Genomic DNA, 26,561 nt, shown 5'->3' with positions numbered 1-26,561 from the left:
GATTTCTGCCCAAAGGAAACAAACGAATGACGGCCTCGCCCAGCTGTGCCAAGCACACGACTGTCTGTTTATTCATCACTAGGTGTTTTACACTGATTGGGATGAGATTTGGCAATGTTGTTGGATCTCATAAAGAAAAGGCGAGAAGAATTAAGTGCGCACAAGAGTATAACTGTGGTAATGGAAAGTTAAATGGTCCAGGACCTCTCTGTGCCAGGACAAACTTTTCTGTAGTGTTGCTGGAAAGTTTTGGTCTAAGACACACAGGACAAAGAACAATGAATCACCATACAGTGTGCGACCTAGTGCCTGTGTGTGTGTTCATCATTCTTCCTGTGACCTGGAAAGTCCTTTGTTGTCTGCACTGGGCATGTAATCAAATGACCAAACTAAATGTAGTGTATAATTTGTGTAAAAGCAGATAAATTACTTTTCAAACTTCATAAGAAAGTAAATGCAATTCGTTACTTCTACCCTTGAAAAAACTTGTAGTATCTTTAAAAATTAAGCACTCACGCATTCATCATTTTCCATTCATTTCCGTAACTGCTTATCCTGTTAGGGGTCACTGGGTGCTGGAGTCTATCCCAGCTGCCATTGGGCTAGAGGTGGGGTTCACCCTGGACAGGCCACCAGACTATCACAGGGCTGACACATAGAGACAGACGACCATTCACACTCACATTCACACCTACGGACTATTTAGAGTCACCAATTAACCTGCATGTCTTTGGACTGTGGGAGGAAAACAGAGAAAAAGGACTGTGGCATTCGCTTTTGCTCAAGAGCTAGAAAACCTACAACTACCAGAATGCACTGCCACCAAACGCTCCCACTGGTGGGTGACATAATGTGAGCTTGGCTGTTTTTCCGCAGGAAACAATATGGCGGCCGTCTAGCAACAAATCATCTCTTATAGTTAAACAGTGAGATAAAATGTGTTTCTGAAAACAACTGCAAGAAATAGGTGACGCAGTAACAGAATCTTGGTTCATATTTGATCAACGCTACTTAGTTTCACTGTTTGAGCTCAGTTCTTCTCAGTTTGCCTCTGTTTACACAACACAGGAGACAGTATGGTGCACCATTCCTGTTCAGAAACAAGTACTTTAGCTAAAAGTGCACTAAAATTTGTTTTCGAATACATTCTCGGTGAGAAATAGGCAATGCAGTAACAGAATCTTGGTTTATATTTGATCAGCGCTGCCTAGTTTTACAGCTTGATCTGAGTTTGAGAGGAAAGGGGAGAGGCGTCTTTCTCTCTCGATTTGTTTCTATACTGTTTGTGTTCGTGGTGGTGACAGGCGTCCAAAAATGAGGAAGTACAACTTGTCCAGCCCTCATGATGGTTTTTTTTTGGGAATGTTGTGTATGATACTGAAATAAAATGGCAGCAAGCCCCAGATTCTTATTTTGCTACTTCCCCCTTTGTGTCAGGATACTCCTTGCCAAATTTCATACTTGTAAGACTACTTATGCTGTTGTAGTGCCCTAATATTTGCATTTACATCATTTCGCCAGAAACATGTCCCAGAAAAGGGGTTTTGGGCCCTGTGAGACCAAACAGCTCCAAGTTGGGGGCGCTCGTTATTAACTTGTGATGGCCAAGGTAAAGGCCAACGGAAAAAAAATAATGGAAAAAACGGTAGCAGGGGGCTGGGCCTGGCTCCCGGCCTATTGTAGTGTGAGCAACAGCCCAAAATCCAAAATCAGCCAGATATCACAAATGAGCAGGGAGATCTGTGCACTGACAAAATGGAGGGAAGTATAACATAGTAAATTTACAAATACTACCCATATGACACAAAGATGGTTGACAATTGGCAAAGTATCTCTTTAGGTATTTTTAACTCAATATTGTACTGCCAAGTCACAAAAGTTCCATTAAAAGTCATTATAAACTTGGAGGGAATCAAACTGAAGAAAGATGCCAAATTGGCTGCAGCCACAGGAGGGCAGAGCTCCATGGACACAGAGGTGACACAGATGATGTTATTTTTGGTTAAAGTGAAGACCAATGGATGCAACTCTCTTGTATTGCAACATGGCGTTGTGTGTGTTACACTGTGCAGTTTGCAAGAAGCATACAGGCTTTCTTTTTGCTTTAACATGCGTGTCTGTAGGGTGCAGCTGCTGTCAAATTTGTCTCTGTGTCGGCTGCCTTGGTAATGCTGTATTCCGCTGTTATAGTGGCAGGTTATATAATGTATGTAGCCTTAAAATGCACGTTGCACCCGCCGCATCATCCATGGATCTGTATACCTATTTATTGTTTTAAACTAATTGTTAATTTAAATTTACAGAAGTCTTTACCTCATTTCTGGTTAACTGTAGTAAGGCCAGATATTGCTTCACTAGTCTATATGTTGGCATGTCAAATGTACTTTATTTTGAAATCTGAATGTGTTCCTTAATCTAACAGTTGTACAGCATCATTTCACAATTTGAGATTTCTTTAAAGTTAACTGTACTTTCACTTGACTGTGATATTTATATCACTCTTCCCATCCCTGTTTTTTATTATTAAATGTTCAGAGATTGTAGAGACCTTCGACATTACTGAACAGAGACAAATAAAATGTGGAGCATAACTCCAAAAAAAGAAGAAAGTGGTTGAGGGAATCGTGTGTTTGTCACACTCTTGCTTTTATCTGTCTGTGAAGCTCTCTGTGGGCTTTATTAAGAGCACTGTTATGAGGACAGATGCAGTGTAATTGTTTCATGGTACTGCACGCAGGCTGCCAGGAGGTCAATCACATCAATTAACAGACGTCCACCCTGTGCTGTTTAGAGGAGCCCTGTTGATGTGTTGAGTGGAAGCCGTACACTTCTCCCGCTGAGGATGATGGCTTCCTGTTGTTAAAGCCACTGAGAAATGACTTTATCAGTTTTTCACTCGGGGAGAAGCCAGTTACAGCTCACTGGTGAGCGGTGCGGCACGCAAGCCCTTTCACCTTACGAGCAAAAAGCACAAAGCGTACGAGGGAGAAACACATACAGCGTGCTTTTATTGATCACCAGTAATGTGTAGTGTTGCGTGGGATACAGACAGCTTATTTCCATCTCACTCTGTTTCAGACAGCTGCGTTCAGTCTGCACAGCCGCTGCATGCAGCTGATGAGGAAAGTCTGTTGCTAGGACACCAAGTCCTATTGAATGAATAATGCGAAATAAATTCCTTTTGACTGGCTACTTCCTGCTTTCAGTTTATTTTATTTAGTTTTTCATGTGTTGGTGACAACACAAAGACTTTGTTGCATATTAATAAAACATGAAACAGATGCATTACAAGGTTTCTCGCCGAGGCTCATTTGTGTCTCAGTCCGTGGTGAAGCCTAAAATATAAACACTACATTGTTAGAGTAGTAATTACATGATACAGGGACATTTAGCTTCAAAAAGCACAATATATTTTACAATAACTGTGGTATATTTGTGTGTGAGTGTGTATCCTGTTGACAGATGGTGAAGCATGGCACACACCTGTGTATCTCTGATTAAAAACCATGACTGAGTGAAAGCAACTCCACATACGGCTGCCAAGCAATTATTCCACAGCAAATCTTTTGTGTTCTTTGTTTGATATCATTCATTTTTTTGTTTTGTTTACTATGTAAGAAAAACATGGTTGGATTTTCTTCTTTTTGGATTCTCATAGCTTTTCTTTTTTCTTTTCTTTTATCCCTTTATGGTGTCTTTTTCAAAACAAAAACAAAACACAATGACCAAAGTGATATCCATTAAATGTCTCATTAAGTCAGGGACTGAGGGTGCTTGCTCCCTTTAGTTAGGTTCAATAGAACTCAAGTTTATTTGCCCCCTAAGTGCAGTTCGTTTAGGCAGGTGTGAACACAGGAATTGCACTCAGGTGTGCACCAAAACAACCGGACCGAGACCTTCTTGAAAAGGTGGTCTTTGTAAAAAAATAAGTCCCTGATTCGGGCCAAAGCAAGATAACTCTAGGTCTGAAAGCAGCCTGAGCCTGCACAATACCAGGGCCTTGGAATTGGCTCACCTAAATGGAATATAGCCATCAATAATATTATTAACACCATATGTCCTTGTCCTGCTTTGACAAGTCAAAATATCTGTCCTAAGAGGGGTCTATCAATGTCAAAGGGTTAAATATTACAACCACGGATTACCTCTGCGTGACCAGTGCCATGTCCAAACTCTGTAAACTCTTATCTTGCAGTTGAATCTGTTGCATTCTGTTCTCCTCAGGAATACACCATCGATGTCTTCTTCCGTCAGAGTTGGAGCGATGAAAGGCTGAAGTTTGACGGGCCCATGCAAGTTTTACCCCTCAACAACCTCCTGGCCAGTAAGATCTGGACTCCTGATACGTTTTTCCACAATGGAAAGAAATCGGTGGCCCACAACATGACGACTCCAAACAAACTGCTACGACTAGTCGACAATGGTACACTTCTCTACACCATGAGGTGAGCCACTTTGAAATTAATGACACTCTTTCGTTGAGTACTGTACTTTAACAAGACAAAGAGTCAACAGCAACGCTAGCAGCTCTGGTGTGCCAAAAAATATTCTACAATTTCTACAATCAGGCTTTCACTTCACCATCTGCGTCACCAATTTCCTGTCTCCAAAACATTCGTAAGCATGGGTCAAAGTTTCTCCCATTAAGTCTGTTGCACCGGTCAGGCCATGACATACACCCATCAGCCAAAACATTAAAACTTCTGACAAGTAAAGTGAATAACTATGATCATCTTGTTACAATGCAATGTTCTATTGGGGAATCTTGGGTTCTGACATTCATGTGGTTGCCTCCTGTGCCATGCCACACCACAAAAACTGCTCAGGAATGGCCTGAGGAACTTGAGAAAGAGCTCAAGGCGTCAACCTGGCCTCCAAATTCCCCAGATCCCAATCTGATCAAACATCTGTGGAACTTGCTGGTACCCCACCTCAGAACTCAAGGGACTCAAAAGATCTGAAGCCAGCGCCCTGGTGCCAGACACCAAGGAAGACCCTCCAGAGGTCTTTTGTCCATGCCCTAACAGGTCAGGGCCAAGTCTGGTCCAAGGAGGACCCACTGTGGTATAGGGTACCTCTGGGGTACCAACACGTCCCTCAAATGTTCAATCAGATTGGTATTTGGGGAATTGGAGGCCAGGTTGATGCCTTGAGCTCTTTGTCCCATTCCTTGGTTCATTCCTGAGCAGTTTTTGTGGTGTCGCATGGTGCATTATCCTGTAGGGGGGGTCACTGTCATTGAGAAGGTCTGTTGCCATGAGGGGGTTTATTTTTCTGCAACGGTGTTTGGGTGGGTGGAGCATGTCAAGTAGTTTCCAAATGAATGCCAGGAACCAAGGTTTCCCTGCAGAACACTGCACCGTAACAAGATGATCAATGTTATTCACTTCACCCACCAATGGTTTTAATGTTGTGGCTGATTGGTGTACCATGCAATGAAAATGCGACATAACTTGCACCAACATGCTGATGTTAAGTAGGTGTAATGTTAGCCCTATTCACCATCTTTGTTTAGCATGTTGGCACGCTATCATTTGCTACTGAGCACTAAACGTACATGTACAAACAAATCTTTGACATAGACTCTTTGACATAGACTCTGAACTGACTATACTGAGTCATATTGTCACTGACTGAAGCAGTGGCTTTTAGCACTGAAGCTCCTCACTGGTGACTGAAAGCACAGTTTATTAATTAAAAGCTTAGTGAAAGACCACCAGCGCCATAGAAACAGTCATGATGTGAAAGCTGTGATGCAAATAGTGTTCTTGTGAGCCTTTAACCTTTAATAGTGCTTGTCTAGTTTTGCACTAAAATCAACATGAAAGCTTAAACGAGCCACACAAACAGCTTAACTGTGTAATGAAAGGTGATGCATTGAACAGTGATACGGTGCGTTACTTTAGAAAAGCAAATGAGTCACTGACTATATTAACCTTTGAACTGTAGTCAACAAAATGATTCAAAACAGCAAAGAGATTTGTTATTTCCAGATTTATTTGGAATGCCATTAGTTTAGTCACCATCAGCAAAGCATTGGACAAATTAAAAATATTTACTTGCTAATGGTGTTACGTGAGAGGTCAGGAGATCACCAAATTTATTCCGAGTCATCCTGAGTGAGACATGAATATGTGTACCAAATTTTAATGACAATCCATCCAATAGATGCCGAGACATTTCACTTAAAACCACATATATCAGATGGTGCTGGATGAAAAGTTCAGGGATTTAGACTGAAGTTGCGGGGAGCGTCTTGCAGCAGCTATCTAAATCACTTCATCTGTCTGAGTGTCAGATAACTGACTTTCAGCCAGTCTTGGCCGCAGATGATTCACACTCAATGAATAATTACTTGATCAGAGAGTGCCATTGTGCGTATGTCATGCTTAAAATACACCGTAAATAGCATCACAGTCACTGAGTGCCATTATCTACACGACTGGTGCAAAAATGATTCATTGTGGGTGGTTTTCAACTCATCTAATCACTGAATCTGTCAATCAGCCTTCCCCACAGCTTTGCCTTGAAAAGAAGTACTTTTGTGATGCTCGACCCGAAGGTCAGTATTGATTTTCAAGGGTGAAAGTAAAAATAGTGAAAGAACTTTATTTTGTTGTCCCACGTGAGTGGAATTGTGTTGTGGTAGCAGTTCTGTCAAGGCCGAGAAAGACATCTGAGCTCTAATGGAGTATTACAAGGACTGTTGTGTTTACATAACCAAGTAAATGTGTTGGTAAGACGAAGAAGCGAGGTATGATAAACCTCTGTCAGACAAAAGCAAAAAGCATCTTTGGAACCAGCTTATTGGTCATCACATATCCAGTTTAAAGCTAGTCGCTATCTTTTGTGTTGCATTTGCAGCGGGGTTTCTTCAGATCCTGTGGTTTATTATTGGTATTAACAGCTACAAATTATTCTCTTTGACGGTTTCTATTTAATCTGACACCATTAAAAATAAAAATGAATACTTAGGCTAATATACCACTAACATTCTTCACGTACTTGCAAGGATGTTTTAAGTGTTCAATGCCGTAATGACCTTAACTTCATAACAAGAGCATTGGCTGATTAATTGAAGCAGCAATTTGACTATATCGATGGGTGACACTCCAAAAGAGAGACTAATAACTTTGCCACGTATTAGGCTTTAGCATATAAATCCATCTATTTCATAGGAAGTTTATTGTAAATTGGTTCACAACAGTACATTGTGTTCATTTACGCTCCTAACTAAACAACCGCCTCGATCCAATTAATCAGCACGTCTACAGCATCTGCGAAGGTCTTCGCTCTGCAGGACTGCATCATTATTTTTGCACTGAGGGAGTTGGTATTGTATCACCAGCGCTGCTGTTTTTGTGTGACAGCATTTATCACTCACTCTCAGTTCACCTCAAACTATATGTGTTTACTGAAGCAATTCTGTTCCCCTGATAGAGAATATTAATCTATGAAAAATAATGTGTCAAAGGCAGTGGTTTATGGCTTTGCCAAAAACTTTTTGCAAGATTTTTTCATTCTTAAATCCCCATATTGGACCGAACAGCTTACGAACCACAGCAACAGTTGGTGTGATGCTGCCTTAAAGCACACACATGGTTTCAGAACATACTTGTGTTATGTAAGTATATAAAAACTAATTGTAATAGCTCTGCACTTTATATTTTATAATCTATCTTGCTTTTTAACCATGTTAGCGCATGGCTACAGTGGTGGCAATGTATAGAGCCTTTAAAGTCCTCCGACCACTCAAAGCACTTTTACACTACATCGCACAATTACTTATTCACACACACATTAACACACAGATGGCCCCAGAGCTACCACTATAGGTGCCACCTGTTCATCAGTTAAACAGTTACATGGATAGATGTATGTATGTATGTATGGATGTATGGATGGATGGATGACACACTCGCATAAGCTCATCACATCGTTCTTACGACCACATACTTCATATCTATAGTTTTAAGATATATTATAAATACTGTACTGCAATTCCACTTTGGCAAGTGGACTGAAGGAGCAGGGGATCAAACCGCCGGTCCTCAGCTTAATGGACGACCTGAGCTACTACAGTGCCCCATCGCCTCTCAAGGAATGGCAATGTTGGTCTGTCCTGGCTGAAATATCTCAACAATTACTGGATGGACTGCCATTATATTTAGTACACATATTCAAGCCCCCCTGAGGATGAACTGTTGTGATTTACTGATCCCATAATAACTTTTCATCCAGCATCACCATCAGGCTTCAGTTTATAACCAAACGCCTGTAAAAAGTAAATCCCATCAATTTCAGATGTACTGTGTTTATTGCTAAGTAGCAAATGTTAGCATGCTTACACGCTAAATTAAGACAGTGAACATGGTAAATGTTATGCCTGCTAAACATTAGCGGGTTAGCATGCTGCTTTGAGCACCTCAAGCACTTACGTGCCTGAGTACAAGCAGCTAGCGTGGCTGCAGACTTGTTGTCTTTACACTTCATTTAAAGTTTTCTCTCTGCACAGAGACGGCTTGTGTTTTTGTCTTTGATCAAAGTATTTCAAGTTGTCTGTATTTTATTTCGCCAGTGTTTCTGTCAGAATGTCAGTACAGCGTAGGCATGAGATGAATTTCATCAATTAGTTGTTGGTTGAAGTGCTGTATGATATGCAGCGGTGCGTTGCTCACTTTTGATTTATGTTGTATTACGTTAATTTGAGTAGTTACAGAGCCACTTATCAGTAATGAGGCAGCAACATAGAGAAGCCAAGAGGGTGTAACAAAAAAAAAAAAAATCACAGGGTTGTTGCAAGTGCAACACAAGGGGCTAATTACAAACAATACATTTGTCTGTAGAAGTGGTCTATGATGTTACTAGTTTTAAAACTGGAGCTGCGATAACCTGTAGGACAGTGGTGAGATTAAATTACTTCTTTCATCAGGCTCTTCATAGAATATACAAGTTTACATGTGAGGTGTAAAATCTGCACACAGCACCAAGGCATATAATACATGGCAAATGAAAACAAATGAGAATTACACATATACTAACTACACTACGTTGCTCAAATAACCCAGTTTGAATCAATGCATGGACTGTAAATGTTGTAACCCAGTTTGTGGTCCAGTTATGAGTACCTCAGTTGAGTGTAGGATGCCTTTATGGGCTGCAGTTTTGTTTGAACTCAGCGAATGTAATCCCCTTGTTGATTAAACATGTATGAGTGAGATAATATGCACCATTTCTCTATTTACATACAGAGTGCACTTTGTGGCTCGGCCGTGTGGCCAAATGAAATAAACTCTGGTGCTCTCTGGAGGGTCTGTCTTTGTTGTCAGTCAGCTGAGCACTCATTACCACTGGTGGCTGCAGGAGGGAGGAGAGAGTGCAATGCTTGTTCTTCCTCCAATTTTTTTTTACAACACACAACTACTGCACACCAAATACATATATTTATTACATTTAAATATATATTATAGTATTTTATTCATTATATATATTATATTTAATGTTTTATGCCATGTTGCTGTACTGTACTCTATTTAATGTTATATTTCTACACGCCATCTTATGTCAATATGTTACTGTTTGTTTTATTATGCCTCCACTCCGGGGATAACTGTGGCCACAGGAAGAACGCCTTGAGGGAATTTCTTCGAATTTGGCACAAATGTCCACTTGGAGTCAAAGATATACTGATTAGATTTTGGTGGTTAAAAATTAAAGGTCAAGTTCACTGTGACCTCATTTCCATCTCATTCTCATGAAACCTACCTTTGGCACAAACATCCACTTGGACTCAAAGATGAACCAATTCGATTTAGTTGGTCAAAGGTTAGTCTCTATACAGACTCTACATTCAGTGAATGTTGAGTCTGTAGGCAAACCCCAGAGATCTTGCCTCTGGAAGAAGAGCAGAAGAGCCCTGGTTTCTGGTTGTAGGCTGTTTGTAGTCCGCATGATATTGACCAATCACGTTTGAGCCGGCTGCAGCTGTTGCCAGGTTAAATGGTCGGTGCTGTGAATTAACAAGGCGAACATAATTGGCGTCACTGCAAACTCTGAATCCATCGCAATGGTTCAGCATATTTACTTATATATAAACGGAAGTCAGAAACGGAAATTTGCCTCCTCCGCCCAAATCAAACCGGAATGCCAAAAAATCAGGGGTCTGCCCCCAGAGGCTGTATCGCCATCTGCCGGAAGTCAGACGCCGAATACAGCCGATGGGTTCTGAGAACGGTCAAAGGTCAACTTCACTGTGACATTATAATGTTTGTCAAAAACACTTTTCCTGCCATTATTCAACGTCATAACTCAGAAACAGAAGAGGAGACTTTTGGTAAAATACTGAATTAGTGACAGAGGAGGGATAGTGAATATATCAGTAGAAGGATGCTAAGGTTGGAACTGCCAGGCAAGAAGCCTAGAGGAAGACCAAAGAGGAGATTTATGGATGTAGTGAAAGAGGACATGAAGGTGGTGTGAGAGAAGAGGATGCAGAGGATAGAGTTAGATGGAGAAAGATGATTCGCTGTGGCGACCCCTAAAGGGAACAGCCGAATGATGAAGAAGACTGAATTAGTGACACTCTTGGGTGTCCACCTTGAAACTGCTGATTGTGTAGATCATCTGTCCTGCCGGGTTGAAGATGTGTGTGAAGCATTAATGTTTTAGAATATGCAGCTTCTTTGCAGCAACATTCATATTTTAAGCATCAACTTTCATGGCTACATATGAGTTTGAACAGACATGGATGTAATCTGTAACTGCAACTTGACTGGTCCACAGAGGTACATTATGTACTTTATTATATTTCAGACCAATCGCCAGAATAAGTGTCGGCATTATACATTTCTGCAAACCGTGGATATGTTACATTTATATGTTATTATGTAGCTGATACATTGAAACTTTACGTTTCAGTAACATGGTGGTAACATGTGGTTAGGTTTAGGCACAAACACTGCTTGGTTATGGTTAGGAAAAGACCATGTTTTGGATGAAAAGTCTTGATTTGGTGGCACTATCCCACCAAATGCAACAATGTCTGGGTGAAAAAACAACTGCTTTTCGTGGCACTATCACCAGTGGAAACACAGCAACGGGTTGCTAAGAAACACCCATGTTTGGTGGCTAAAACAGAGATGAAAGCCCAGCGATGCCTTGCTAAAAAAATGGCTTTGTTGTTTGTTGCACTCAAACAGTGCTGGAGTTTGGCAGGCGTCTCGCCCACGTGTCCCGCCATCAGCCATCCCCTCCACCTCCAGATGACAATGTCAGCTCATATACTCTGCACTTCATAAATGCTGATATGATACATGGTGAAACATATCTGTGGTTTTCAGAAATATACGATGCCAACATTTTCTGCTGGCGACTGGTCTACATGCACCGATCAGCCAAAACATTAAAACCAAACTGAATAACATTGATCGTCTTGTTACAATGCAGTGTTCTGCTGGGAAACTTTGGGCTCCTGGTATTCATGTGGACCTAATACATGCCCCAGAGGTACCCCCGATTGACAGTGGGGCCTTTTTGGATCGGACTTGGCTCTGACATGTCAAGGCATGGACACAGGACCTCTTGGGGGGGGGGGGGGGTTTGGAGTCTGGCACTAGGGCATTGGCAGTGGATCCTTTGAGACCTGTCAGTTATGAGGTGGGGTACTGGCACGTCAGGTTGATGCCTTCCACTCTTTAATGTTCTTCTTCAATGTTTTGGATGATCAGTGTATTTCTGTATTAACACAAACAGTTTAATTACTGAATGATATTATATATCATTCTAGCATAGGCTGATATACAACATAGTATCATATTATTCTACATATTCCATATTTTGCGGCAACTAATCACATCACTTGCTTGAGACGGTCCTGATATATTAGTTTTCATTCAACACCAGTTGTGGGTACTTTGTGTACTGGCTGCTTTGTTGAATGTAATTGCTCTTGTATTGTTTTAATTCTGATATTTACTGTATATACAGTGATTTTTTATTACACTTGTATAGAATATTATGTACATTTCCCTACATGTTCTTATTTCTGTCCTTGTGCTGCTGCAACACCTGCCTTTCAAAAATATCTCAGAGGGCATTTATATAATGTCTTCAGATGAATTTTGATCTATGAAAATGCACTGTTTTGTTTTTGTTGACATATGTCATGACGTGTTTGTGACAGCGGCCTCAACCCTACAGCAGTGCAGCCTGACCGGTGTAGTATTGTCTCTCCCTGTCTCTCCCTCTGCCCCCCCTCAGGTTGACCATTCATGCTGAGTGCCCCATGCACCTGGAGGATTTCCCGATGGATGCACACGCCTGTCCTCTGAAATTTGGAAGTTGTAAGTCAGTCCAGATGGTCACAACAACACAGACTTTAATATAAAGTCTCACTGCAGAAACAGTAGTGATTGTTCTCTGCAGGCGTTAAGTGCCTTTCCTGTTCTGAAAAAACTTCAGAGGACTCAAACTTGCACTAACCACTAGGAATAAGATACTGTGGGAAAACTTTTATTAGAAGTTTCTCTTTGAGCAACAAAGCAAAAGTAGTCAACTGCTGGCTTGAAGCGAGAGTTCCCTTGACAAATTCCTACCCAAGAGTCTACAGCTGCTTCTGGCTCTGTGAGGCTGTACTTGGGTAATTTTTACCATGCTCGCCATCTTAGTGTAGCATGTTAACGTGCTACCATTTTCTAATTAGGAAAAGCAATAAATACAAAGCACAGCGGAGGCTGGTAGGAATGTCATTAGTTTTGCAGCTATTACAGTTTCGCTGATTACTGTTCTCTCTGTTTCCCAGATGCTTACACCAATAACGAGGTGATCTACCTGTGGACCCAGGGAGATGAGAGGTCTGTTGCTGTTGCAGAGGATGGCTCCAGGCTGAACCAGTATGACTTACTGGGACATGTTATTGGCAAGGAAACCATCAGTTCCAGCACAGGTACATTATATGCCATCCTCTTCCCAGAGACTGGTATTGTCTATTTACTAGAGACGTCAGTTTGGTTGATTTTGCTTTCGATAGCCTAACACCCATGATACGCTAACTAACTGGTTCATCTTGTGCTGGGGGGGATGGGGGGGATGACAAGATGCGCTTTTCTTTTAGGTCCAGCGGTTTATTATTGACTCAGTGACCTTTGTCACCACATTTTGAAGTGCTATCCATTTAGAAATGGTGAAATTTTAATGCTCTTTGATGTAAATGTATTGCCTTTTATTTCGTTTTCATTGGCTTTGCTAACAGGCACGTAGCTAGGTGCATTAACATGCAGAAACATCATACCCACTGCCCATCCAGGTCACCTTTGTGAGTGAGCGGCTTAATTTTGAACCAAAAAAACAAACAAACGCTTTAACACATTTGGCAAACATTTAACATAATTCGATATTAATTTTAGCTCTGTGTGAAGTAAATAAACGTGATGTTTTCCGACTAATGCTCTGTTCGTCTGCCTTTCCGACACAGTTTACACATTTTTAGAACCACTGATTTATTAAATCTGAGTTCTAATAAGTGAAAGATGACACTGAACTTTGCAGCAGTAACATAAAGTAGCTAAATAAATAACTTCAGAGGTTAATTTTATGATATGAAAGAGGTACAGTAAATAAGTAACACATCCTCAGCCCAGAGACTAAACACACAATTAAAGGTAATGCCATGCTGATATTTTCCACAGTGGGTTGAGAATGTGGTCAGACAGGGAAAGACAGGGATATCATGCACTAATGTTTAGTGACAGACCTGTCATTGAAGGTGTCATCGTCTTCAGCAAATTCAAATTTAATAGAGGGAATCGCCTTGTTGTTTACAAATACTTCCGGGTAGAAAACCAGCAGAGTTTAGCTATCTCACATTTTTCAAGTCACTATATCACCGTGTAGACTAATCTGATGTTTGTAAAGTCTATAAACACAATGATTGAACAAACATTACTATTTCTGTGTGCACGTTTTGTAATTAATAACATGGTTATCGTAGATTAGCTGGGCTAACCGTTAGCTGTTAGCCATTAGCGGTGTCTGTAATAACTCAGTAACTCAATAAACGGTCCGTGAAAAAAATATTCTTTCCAGCGGATATCTTAGTTACAACATGATTGAGCTAGCAAAGCAGTTTTGTGTTGCTATGTGTGGTATTTATTCAGTTTTGGGAAATCACGATGTCTAGAAAGCATCAGTTGACAGGGACAGCTAACAGCAGCAGCAAAGCTAACATCAGGACGTCATCTGTTAAAAGCCTCCCGTTGTCGGATTCGACATGAAACTACTCCAGTTACCTCAATCATGTTATTAATTACAAAACGTGCGCACAGAAATAGTAATGTTGGTTCAAGCATTGTGTTTATAGACTTTACAAACATCAGATTAGTCTAAACGGTGATATAGTTACGTGAAAATTATGATATATATATATATACATATACACACAACATAGTGCTAGTACTACTACTAAACTGAAAAACAGCAAAAGTAACCTACATATATCATCGGTTAACCATTAAACATGGACGTGCCTACATCGTACATTAAATCAAATCCGATATGGTGTGTTTTTAACAAGCAGGAAAAAAGGTCTTAAACTAGGACTGGGAGGAAAAAAATCAATACAGCATAGTATCACAATATTTTTGTGTGGCAATACTGTTTTGTCACACAGTGCCATGTATCATTTTTTTTATTATATACTTATTTATACAAATACAAATTAAGCTTCAGACAGCCTACTTGAATAATATAGTCAGTTGCTTTTTTTTCGGACTGAATGCAATGATTTGTCGAGCGTCCTGTCTGTCTTCCCCACGTGGAGGCCTCCAACTGACGTAACCACCTGCGTAACAACCAAGCAACGCACCCCATTCAGCTTGCATGCCTGCAGTGTAAACATGCTGGACAACCAAGAAACATTTTATAGCAGTGTAACAGCTTTTTGCGGACATACCAAAGTCTATTTTGATGTAGGATACTGCAAGCATTGAAAATAAATTAGTGTGTCATGGGATTAAAACTCCCACCTTTGAAATATAAACTCTTATTAGTTTTTCTGCATAAAACCTGCAATAAATTACATTGCCTCCCTTTTTTTTCATAGATACTGCCACTCTTTTGTTTGTTTCCATAAAGTAACAGTCTGCACTTTTCTCCCATTTCTGTCATTTTGGATTCAGCTTGCATTATTTGGGTCCATCGAGAAAACGATGACTTGTCAGTTTTGGGGAAACTATTCAGCATATTTACAAAGATAATATACGGAGATGTGCCAGAGGTGAAAAAATTATTTCCATTCTATTTAGGGCTACATAGTGCACAGTCAACTTCAGTAAGCACAGTATTAAGAGGGGAAACTGCCAGCACATGCTTTTGATTACATATTAATTTTCTCTTCATCAAAACTGTTGCAGGAACCTTTAATGTGTCGCATACGATCATATCACTGTCTTTATTTCCCTACTGGGGGACAGGAAGCTTATGGTTACACTAACATGAAGGGATGATAACAAGGTAAGGGCTGGGCACTGACACACACTAGTAACAAAGAGGCATAGAGATCTACCAAGGAACTAACATCAATATAACATTCAACATCAATCACCAGCTTTAGGTAACAGTGAAAGAAGGCTGGCTGAAGTGCTGAATACAGCATAGCTATAGATAAAAGGTTACTTCAATGGGGCAGTTGGTAATTACTGAGAGAGTGCATAGCTTACAACTGAGCCATACTGGCTTCACATGTTGAGAGAGAGTTAACCTCTGCGGTGAAGACATTAGCTTGTGCAGCTCTCGAGAGGTGAGCTATCGAGTCGAAGAGATCTTGTGTTTGGAGAATAGACCATCACGAAGCTACTCTGTTGGATGGCACTCAGCCTGTTTTCATAGGAAGTGAAAAGGTGTGTGTAAAGCTTTTGAAATAACAGCACTTGTACGACTCTACACAGGACACTTTCCTTGAGCTCATCGTTACTGTAGTGCTGGCTGTTGGGTGGTTTAACCTCAAGTCAATCGCTGAAATATTTTGAGGGAATGAGACCAACTGAAGTTTGGCTACAAGTACAAAAATCCAAAGTGGAGTCAACATCTTTTATAACCTGGTCCAGCTTGTGGATGTGGAAAAAAATATCTGATTTCTTTAAACTTTAAACCTAATGGACTACAGTGAGCCAAGGGAATGGGGGGATTTGAGCCAGTTCAGCTCTGGTTAGAGTCAGTCTGCTCAGAGAAGACACCTCGGGGAATGAAAGGCTGTTTTTCTCATATCTTTGCAACACAGATTACAGACATGGCAATGAGAGCTAGTGCTTCGGGGAACATTTGCTGCCGTCAGTGACAAAATCTGAGCTGTAGGAAATGTTCAATATCAAGGGTTAGGATGATGCAGGCGGATGTTCTTCACATCTACAGCAAAGAGACATAAAGGAACATGTGAATATGTTTTTAAAGGGATATTCCATTGAAAATCAAAAGCATCAGCTTGGAAGATGGCTCTGAAAATGCACACCCTCTTTGTGGAACAGACTTTCACAACCTTCACAACTTTTTTCTATTACTTTTTTCTGTATCTCAACTCAAGGTTTTCTCTGATGCACAACTGTCCTCTGCTTTCTGTTATGTCAATAACACAGGTGCTGCTTTGCCTTGACCTCTATCCCCTTTCACAGAAAAGACATTTGTATCATCAGATCTGCACCAAAATCATTCAAATCAGTGATGTCGACTGTCAAATCTTTTGTTCCCATCTTTCCAAAATCTGCTGTCTTTTTAACTGAAGTGTAACGGAGGTCAGCTATGTGAATTGCTTTATACAGAATGCACTGTTTTCATATGGTTTAATAGCTCGTTCAAGGGACTGAATACAATCCCATGAGCTACCTCGATGATGCAAATGTTCTAACTTTAATAAATCTGACTTTGAATATTTCAGCTTGTGTTTCTCCCATCTGGGCAAAGCTGTATTAATAATTATGACCCTGTGTGTCTCTCTCCATCTCTCTCTCTGTTTCTCTCCTCTCCCTCAGGAGAATATGTAGTGATGACAACATATTTCCATTTGAAAAGGAAAATTGGCTATTTTGTGATTCAAACCTACCTCCCGTGCATCATGACTGTCATACTGTCTCAGGTCTCCTTCTGGCTAAACAGAGAGTCTGTTCCTGCTCGCACTGTATTCGGTGAGTGTCATCTTGTGTTTATGATACAAAAAAAAAAAAAAAAAAAACACTAAATGATTGATTGAACAGGTTGGATAATTTGGTGGAGCTTTTAAAATATGAAGGGAGAGGTAAACAAATGTACGGTCACGTCGCCAGATGATTCAGCAAATTGCATAAACAAGTGGAGGGTTTAAAAAATGTTCCCCTTGAAAAGTTTTAACACAATAATGTGCAAAACAGCTTGATGCATTAAGCTGCACATGGGCATGAATGCGTGACTTATTTTTTCCCAAAGCTTTTATCACAGTATTGACTTTCTTCTCCCTCTGCTAACTTCAAACACCAAGTAATCAAACACTAGTTGAAACTAAGTTTGAAAGTGGCAAAATGGAAAAGTGTGACATGTGGTAGACGGTGTGTTGCATCAGGATGTCGGGCTGTCAACTACATAAACAGACTAAAGTGTTATTACCATGGTGTTACACCTGGGTCTGAAAAGTAAAACCACTGCAAACGTGCCTTAAACCTGCATTGTTTCAAATGGCCAGCAGGGGGAGACTATATAGACTCCACTGGCTGACTTTATAGGCATCTATGAGAAAAGACCCTACTTCTCATTTCATTTATTAGTTCAGGAAACATTTCCCCTATTAGTTTATGGTCTCAATCACCAGGTTCAAGTCTTCATTTTGCAAATTATGGTCCCATTTGGAGCAAAATAGTAGGGCTGCCCCCAACTAAGAATTTTCCTGGTCAACCAATAGTCGTCATTTAGGGCCATTAGTCGACTTGTCGCCCGCATCTTTACGATATTAATTTAATTATCAAATTACACATTGTGGGCGGGGCAACACAATGGTTTGAGTTGAAGGTGTGAGAAAGAATAGTATCAGTAACACTGTTAACACTGTGCTACATTACAGAGAAATACAAAACCGTACTAATGAACCTTCATTAATATAGGCCTATATTTTATCTACAAGTGCACGTCACACACTGATCCCAAGACTGCATTGTAGGTGGGGGATAAGTAGTGTCATAGTCGTCATGACACTACTTATTCCCCACCTACAATGCAGTCTTGGGATCCCTCCCCAGACGACTTCACACCCATTCACCCCTGGTCCCACCTGACCCTAACGACTCACATGGTGGCCAGGTGGGACCTTAACGACTCGGAAACTAAGAGCTCACCTGACCCCTATGACTCTGCAAGGGTTCCCACCCACACAGGGTTTATAGCCTGCAACTTTGTACCAGTCATTTAGAACTGAAGAAGCTTCTTGGATGAGAGGCGAAATGTCTTCAAGAAATGCAAGCAAGTCCAGTTGCCTACGATATTAGCACTTACGGTTACCATGACCTGGATGACTGAGAATCTTCACCGACAACTCTATGGGTTCATCCCAATATCCTTCCTCGACTCCTCCGTCCTCTATCCTTGATCACTTGACCCGGAAATCGATTGAGACTCGGCAAGGATACACGAGCGCAGCCTTCGCGGAAGTCTTTTTACCAACCGACACACCCCCTGATTGAATATCAGTTAGATTGTCTACCTTGTCACTGACAAGTTGCTATTATGGTGGTGTCCTCAGGTTCTCAGTTAGATCCACCCCTCGCTCCTCACCAGCTCAACCTTTTCTTCAAAGCATGTTCACTTCTCACTCCAAGAAACTAAAATGCCTAAAGCCAAAATACCAAACTAGGGGCTTCAAAACAGGAGTCCACAAACTTATGGATGATGTCACCGTGGCTACGTCCATTATTTTATTCAGTCTATGGTTATTACTGACAGAGCCTTAGAAAGAACAAGACACATTAGATTTAAATTCATAGATAATCCCACCAAAGTTGGACCTTAACTGAAGGTCAAATCAGACGTGTGCAGTAGTGGAACAAGATGATTAAGTTTCAAAAATCAGACCATTTACACAACAGTGTCATTGTTACTAAAGAGGACACAGAATCATTTAACCAAATCTGTCCTTTCACAGGAGTACCTTATATATTACAAATCATATGCTAATATTTGCTGCATATGTGACATGTGTTACCCTCTCTTTGTGCTGTGATTAAGATTTAATTTGTACATCCGGCACCATTCATGTTGAGAACATTGTGTCTGCTTAGATCACCCTGTACTCAAAGATGAGATGTAATTTCCTCCTCCTCTTTCAATTGTTGTTGCCGTGCTGCATAATCTATGAAAGTGCCCCTTAACCTGTCTTTTTGAATAATTAGCATTCTGATTTGGAAAATGAAGCACACGTGTGCAAGAAGCAGCACACACTGTACAAAAGATGTTGAATAGCATGCAAAACAAGGGGCCGGGGAGGAAATAAAAGCCTATTACAGCTACCTATTGCCATGCTTTCTTCTGAATAAACATGGGGTTCTTCAGCTCTCCACACACACACACACACACACACACACACACACACACACCAACAACAACAGTTTTCCTTCAACCTTGAAAACATTTCAGCCACAGGAGAAATTACATTTTCAGAGAAACATCTCCTTCACATGAGGAGAGACGCTGTAATCAGTGTCATTTTCTCAGTGGAATGACTGAAACGTTATCTGTGAAGGGCACAGTTCCCAGCAGTGTTAACATCTGCTTTTCTTGTTCACACAGTCACACTGATCAGCTCAAATAAGGATCTGTTCTGAGCTGCTGTGCGTTGTAACTAAACTTATTCATCATTTCTGTTCCTGGTAGGCTTTCAAGTTGTATTTTGTGGCAGGATTTGAGAATTGATACCAGATTTAAAGTGGCAATCTTGAGGATTTTAGTCCCATTGATTTGGCGACACCTGTATTTCCAGGAGGAAACAGTGCATGTGGTTTAATAGTACAAGCCACAGAGTACTGGGGGCAGCGAAACAAACCACTGTGAGGCAATAAGTGGCTTTTTTCCGTCATTTTCTGAGCAACTGTGATCTGATTTTATGCTGCACATGGCGTGAGTCTGTGGACAGCAGGGCACAGTGAATTATGCTGCCTCACTAAGTTGGAGGTGTGCAGCCTGTTACCTGCAGCTCTTCATCTAATAGCTCACTGTGGCTGCTTCTGCTTACTCTCTGCAACATTTTAAAACTCAGCTGTCACAAAATAGGGATGTCACGAGAACCGATACTTAAGAACCAAGTCGAATTCTGAAAACATTACGGTACTGGTTTTCTTAAGTACTGTAGGTACCTGGGATGTAATTATTCCGTACCTGACATGGTAGGATATATACTTACAAGTGTTGTATTGTGCCGTTTAATGCCAAAGGAAGAAGCAGGCCCACCAGCACAGAAGAAAAATACGTGAAAGACAGCGACAAATGCAGCTGCAGCCACAGCTCAGCATGGACTTGTTGAAAAGAAATGTGTTTTTTTTCTCAAGGCTAGCTAACAGAATGTGTATTCTGGGCTGTGCACTGCACTGCAATTTTTCAACTCTTAGTGACCAGAAAAAAAGGCGAATTTTGGGTAAAACTCAAGGTCAAGGTCGCTTCTCTCCCAGTAATCCATTCACAGAGGAGGAGGGGGAGGGACAAATAGCCTACCCCGAACACCAACCATGCATCTTGTATGTACAAGTGCTAAACAACAATAATAATAGAAGAGAGATATGTTCTTATAATGGAGGCTACGTATTAGCACGTTTCCTCGCCCACAAAATCTCATGAACCCACATAGACGTGCACTTTGCGTTCGAGGCAGATCATCAGGGATTCATGATCAAATTTAAATAATGTTTTAAATAAAGAAGTGTTTAAGTCCATGGAATTTAGTGTTTTGTTTTTGTTTTCTACCATAGTTTTGAATTGGGCATCGAGAATTGTAGAATACCACTTGGATTGGTATCAACTACAAAATGTCTGGTATCGTGACATTGCCGATCAAAGTATGCCAAAAATGACCATTGCCCTGTTTTGTGGACACATTTTTGGTGTAGAACAACTCACTGAACTGAAAAACACACTGCATTTCCTGTGACTGCTTCATAATAAAAGCCAACTTGTGCTTCACCAGTTAAAGGCTTTTAAATACTTGCAAAAGGCGTCTGAAAGCAGCACAAGAAAAGTGAAGTCGCTCCAGGTCTCAAAAGGTTAATGTGAAGCTGCGGCAGTAGAAAATGTTTGGTTTACATTAGCCATTGTGATACCCCAATTGGAGATGGATAGTGACTAAACAGACCTTTATTTAAATTAAAATCTTTGATATTACTTTGCTTTAAGGATGCCCTCAGTGAAAGCACAAGTACCTCAAAATTGTCAAATTATTCAACAGCAATTCGTCAGCAACCTTTTTTAACACTGTCATCATAAAACCTGTGAGGAATAACACTATACTAACTTCAAATATATCAAATGGTGGAATAAAGTCAAGTTATGCAAACTGCAGGACCAGAAAATAAGTTCATGTGTCCTTAAAGAATTCGAATAGTTACCCATCAATCTTGTTGTCACAAATTCTAATTTCCCTGCCACGACTCGCTGAGATAAGTTGACCCCTCTGTTCTGCAACACAATATTCATTTGAAGAGCTCACTGTGTATCTATTTCTCCATCAGATGAGATAGGTTGGAACAGATGAAGTGATTGCTTTTATGTGGTTGGATGGGCGGCCATTGTCCGACCCACATTTCATTCCCTGCAGGGCTGCAGCACTGAATGCAAAGGCCAGGATGTGAAATTATTTGCTCAGATGGAGGTCTATTTTCACTTTCACATGTATTGTAATTTAAAGCCTTCACTGTAGCTAACCTTTGCACATAATGGTGCACTTGAGATGGCTCTCAGTAGGCATGTCTGTCTCGTTTTGTGTTCAAGGCGAAGGAAATTTAGTATTTTTACATCTTGGGTCTTTTTAAAATGGGCTTTATGGACTTATATTCAATGTGTATTGCTGTATATATTTTGGACCTTTGACACAGCTTTATAAGGGCATATACTGATGCCAGAAAACACATGCATTAAACTGTTAAAGACAAGTGCAGCCCAAAACAGAAGCTAGTTCCTTGTAGTTTTAACCTGCAAGACTGGACCAGCATACGTTTATGCACCATTCAATTTTGTTAGTTGAGATAAAACAAAATGCCATTCACCAAACGCCAGAGATGAAGGTCGACCTGGACAGTCCTGCTGCTGTTACGTTGCAATGCGTGTAGTTTTACTTTTTTAGTTACACTGATCATCCAAAACAATAAGACCACTGACCACTGATGTGCTGGAAAACCTTGGGTCCTGCCATTCATGCGGATCTGTCGACCTGGCCTCCAAAGTCCCCACATCCCAATCCAATTGAACATGCGTGGGAAGAGCTGGATAAAGTCAGATCCATGGAGGCACTACCTCGACACTCATAGGCCCCAAAGGATCTGCCGCCAATGCCCTGGTGCCAGGCAACCCAGGACAACCAAGGAGGCCTCAGCGTGGATCAGATTTGGCTCTGACCTGTCGATGCATGGACACGGGGCCTCTAAAGTACCAGCAGGTCCCACAGATGCTCGATTGGATTGGGATCTGGGGACTCTGGAGGCCAAGTCAAGGCCTTGAGCTCTCTCCTGAGCAGTTTTTGCAATGTGGCATTGTGCATTATCCTGGCTGTTGCCATGAGGGGGTGTCCTTGGTCTGCAGCAGTGTTTGGGTGGTTGGGGCATGTCAAGTGGCATCCCCATGAATGCCAGGACCCAAGATTAATATTACACAGTGGCAATGTTATTCACTTCATGTGTCAGTAGTTTTAATGTGGATGATCACATAACAGCTTACATGGCAGACTGTTTTTGATTGACTGATTAATTATAGTCACTGCTGCTTCTATCAGCTGTCAATGAGCTGTCATTTGTCTGTGGCTAAACCGATGTGATCTATCTTCCACTAGGCAGAGGACTGTGGGCCAGAATAGTCAGTATACGTATACATACGTATTGGGACATACTAAATCTTTTTCTAAAATAATAAATTATAGTCGTAACTTACACTGAAATGGCTTCCTGGTTTCCAAAAGACACCTATGATGGCACAACCTTTGAAAAGTTTGACCCAGGTTGTAAAAAAACTGAACTGTCCTTTACATGTTTGCTCAGAAAGAGGATCCATTACTAATGTTTTCATTTCATCCTCAGGGGTCACCACTGTCCTAACCATGACCACCCTGAGCATCAGTGCTAGAAACTCCCTCCCTAAGGTGGCCTATGCCACTGCCATGGACTGGTTCATGGCCGTGTGCTATGCCTTTGTCTTCTCTGCCTTGATTGAGTTTGCCACAGTCAACTACTTCACCAAGCGCAGCTGGGCGTGGGATGGGAAGAAAGAGGGCATGGAAATAAGGGTGAGTAAATCTCATTTATATATTTATTCTTATTAAAGAATGTGACACGGCCACACTTTTTTGCTAAACCAAAGAAAATGCAACACAGTTTTTAAGACAGGAGTTTCCTTTCCGCTTTTTTTTTCTGCAGATGTCTTATGATTTGTTAACCTTGTTAAAATGCTCATAGTTGCTGAGAACGTCCTTGTTTTACACTGGAGGAGTGATGTGGGCAAGTTGCACTTTGGAAACAGTGATAGAAAGTTCCCTCCTTAAAGCAGCCCGGAGTACTCTATAAAGACTATAAAGAGAGCTTTTATTTATTCATTAACAGCCAAATGGAACAGGGACAGTGGGGCGGAACAGTGAGAGCAGAAACAAGAGGTAAACTCCCTGAGACAGTGTCCCTGATTTATGATGGCAGCATATGTCTCATCCTAAAGTCTGTGTAAGCTCATTTTCCTCCCAAAAAATGCCTCCCTTAGATCTAGTTTGCACATTATAGACAGACTGATTAAAAAGTGAGCATGCATTATCTAAAATGAATCACCCGAGGCGGATATTTTTATTCTAGGCTTGAAATCTAATAAATCACAGCTTGCAGATTTTTAATTTGTCAATAGTCTGGGCTGTTTGTGTTTATGAGGATGCCGAGTGACGGTGAGTTTTTTGGTGCTTAACTTAGTTTAAGGACTGGTTTTTATTTGAAGGATGAAGGGGTCCAAACATGACGTTGCTCTCTGAAGCTGTGATGAAGTCACATAAATAAAACCTGAGAATTCCCTCATGTGGTTAAATTTACCACAGTTTCTATGATGTTTTATAAGTGATCACATCAAATGAAAGAGCGGGTACTGAGAGGCAATGATCAAAATGAAAGTACTTGGTCCTGTGCTGAATGTATGAAATACATACAGCTTCAAAGAGGCTCAGTCGTTCCAGTATTGATGGAAACAAATAAATGATTTTCCCAATTTGTATGGATGGCGTGATTGACAGAATCAGGTGTCGATAGCCAACTGTGGTTTGATTGACACTGCTGAGAAGTAGTCTATAAAATGTGTCCTCCTGTCATAACAGGTATTTATATTCACATCCCTAAAATAATAATTAACGGTTCCAACAAATGTTTTTTGATTTCAGTTAGCTAAGCATGGTGCTGAGAAGACAAAGTCACACTGTTCACTGGCACCAAGAGAGCTGGCAAACACAACCATGTTAGAAACTGAAGGGCAAGGAAATGTATACCTTCATTACCTTGCTTTATATTTAATTATTTTCTTAGCTTTTCTTTTTTCTAAGCAGATAAAAGTCTCACTGGGCTTAAAGGAGCACCGTATGACATCCAGAGCCTTAATATACTAAGTGGAATATTGCCGCCCTGAATAGGGAATGAAGTGACACTACCTCTGTGTGTGTTCTAATCCAGGCTTCTCAGTTTATTGTTGTGGTAGATGGTCCAGTCTGTTAGTGCATATAAGTCTCTATGTGTGTATCCAGCCCATTCTCATTCCGAAGTTGTCCATACCGCCGCTTCGCCAGTGATTTCAGCGTCAGACACAAAAGCCACTTTTGCAGGCGGTGTGAGTAGGTACTGAGCTGGACTTAACCTTTTGGGTGTTACGCCAGTTGGCCAGACGGCACCTGTCGCAGCAGTTTGACACTAGACGGAGGGCGTCAGTTCATAACAAGGCAGGACAGCACCTGTCACTGCAGTATAATACGGCGGTAATGCTGCCAGTAACGATGTAATATAAGGAGCTGGAACAGGTGGGGGTGAGGGACGGTGGATTGGTCAAACAAACCCTGGACTTTCATCCGGGAGTCTGGTCTTCGCTTCCCATATGAATGTAGAGCCAAACCATGTTCTTTTCTTCCAAACCTAACCACAATATATATTATTATAATATTTACCATTAAAGACCACTGACAAAGCAGTGGTAGTTGACAACGTGGGATGAGAACGTGTTCGTGGATCCCACTGGCTAGCTAACTGCCGTCTTGTGCAGCGTGCTCACACCAACCCAGTCGTCAGACCACTGATATTTTACAATTGTATGCTATATACGCCTCATATCAATGCTTCTAAAGTACATGAGCTGAGAGCTGAGAGCTGGGGGGGGGGGGGGGGGGGGGAATCAAGGCAAGATGCCTGCCAAGCTGCAAACCACTGTTTAAGACCAACAAACAATCAAACCAGTTGTTTTTTAAGCGATGAAAGAGACACAAAGTATCTCAGTCACCATACGTTGGTGATTTTTAGCGACCCATCGATGCATTTCCTGCTGGGATAAGGCTACAAGAAGCAATTGATTTTATAGAGACGTCGCTGCGTTTCCAGCTCGGATCAGTACTGTCAGCACTGTTGCCATTGTTAGCACTCTTCATGCTGTTAGCACCATTAGCTGTTGGCCACCTGCTCAGCCACCTCCATGTTGAGAGCTGTGTGCAGACAACATATAAATCATAGATTCGCTCTGAATACTATATAGAGCTCCTTTAAAAACTACTTTTATGTGAAATCTGGTCAAGACAGACAACATAAGCAGGCTAAGGTGAATTACTGATTGAACAGCTAAACTAAGTATAATGGATTCATTCACGAGGCATTTTCACACTCTAAATGGATTGGCACATATGAACAGTGGCAACATACAAAAGAAGTATTAAAATGATGGCCTTCTGGGTTTCGTATTATGCTTGTGAATTATATAAAAATCGCATTTGAAGCATTAAGAAACTGTCCTGTATGGTAAATACTGGCTAGGTCAAAGCTGCCATTATGTTGCTGCTAACACATAAAATGCTTGAATACTTCTAACAGCCACAGACACAACATAAGGAGAACCATATTTCTTCTACTGCGGCAGACAGTGCCACAAATCTATTTTCTGCTACTAATGTACAAACTGACACAATCAGTACAGCCTCTCCAGTTTTTTTTTTTTTTTACAGTCTGACATTTGGTCCTCTGAGTGACTGGCAGGAATGCATATTGCTGCCATGGAACTTTTCAGTCAGTGAGGATAATTTGCAGCGTTACATTGCAGCAGAGAGGAGCTTTTTTTTTTTATTTTTTATTTTTTTTTCCTCTTTT

General features: G+C 41.0%; 1 protein-coding gene across 3 annotated transcripts in view; it reads left to right on the top strand.

Annotated features, from left to right (window-relative positions):
• gabra3 (gamma-aminobutyric acid type A receptor subunit alpha3) overlaps positions 1-26,561 on the top strand; it is a 151,392-nt gene that overhangs the window by 108,678 nt on the left and 16,153 nt on the right. For all 3 annotated transcript variants that reach the window (XM_033644299.2, XM_033644308.2, XM_033644291.2), the window contains 5 exons: positions 4,225-4,445; positions 12,259-12,341; positions 12,800-12,943; positions 17,019-17,171; positions 23,280-23,485. In XM_033644299.2, the coding sequence (XP_033500190.1) occupies positions 4,225-4,445; positions 12,259-12,341; positions 12,800-12,943; positions 17,019-17,171; positions 23,280-23,485 (807 nt within the window). The remainder of the gene's footprint in view (positions 1-4,224; positions 4,446-12,258; positions 12,342-12,799; positions 12,944-17,018; positions 17,172-23,279; positions 23,486-26,561) is intronic.

Source organism: Epinephelus lanceolatus, chromosome 11, assembly GCF_041903045.1.
Source record: "Epinephelus lanceolatus isolate andai-2023 chromosome 11, ASM4190304v1, whole genome shotgun sequence".
NCBI classification, from domain to species: Eukaryota; Metazoa; Chordata; class Actinopteri; order Perciformes; family Serranidae; genus Epinephelus; species Epinephelus lanceolatus.
This window is presented reverse-complemented; position numbering and strand designations above follow the sequence as displayed.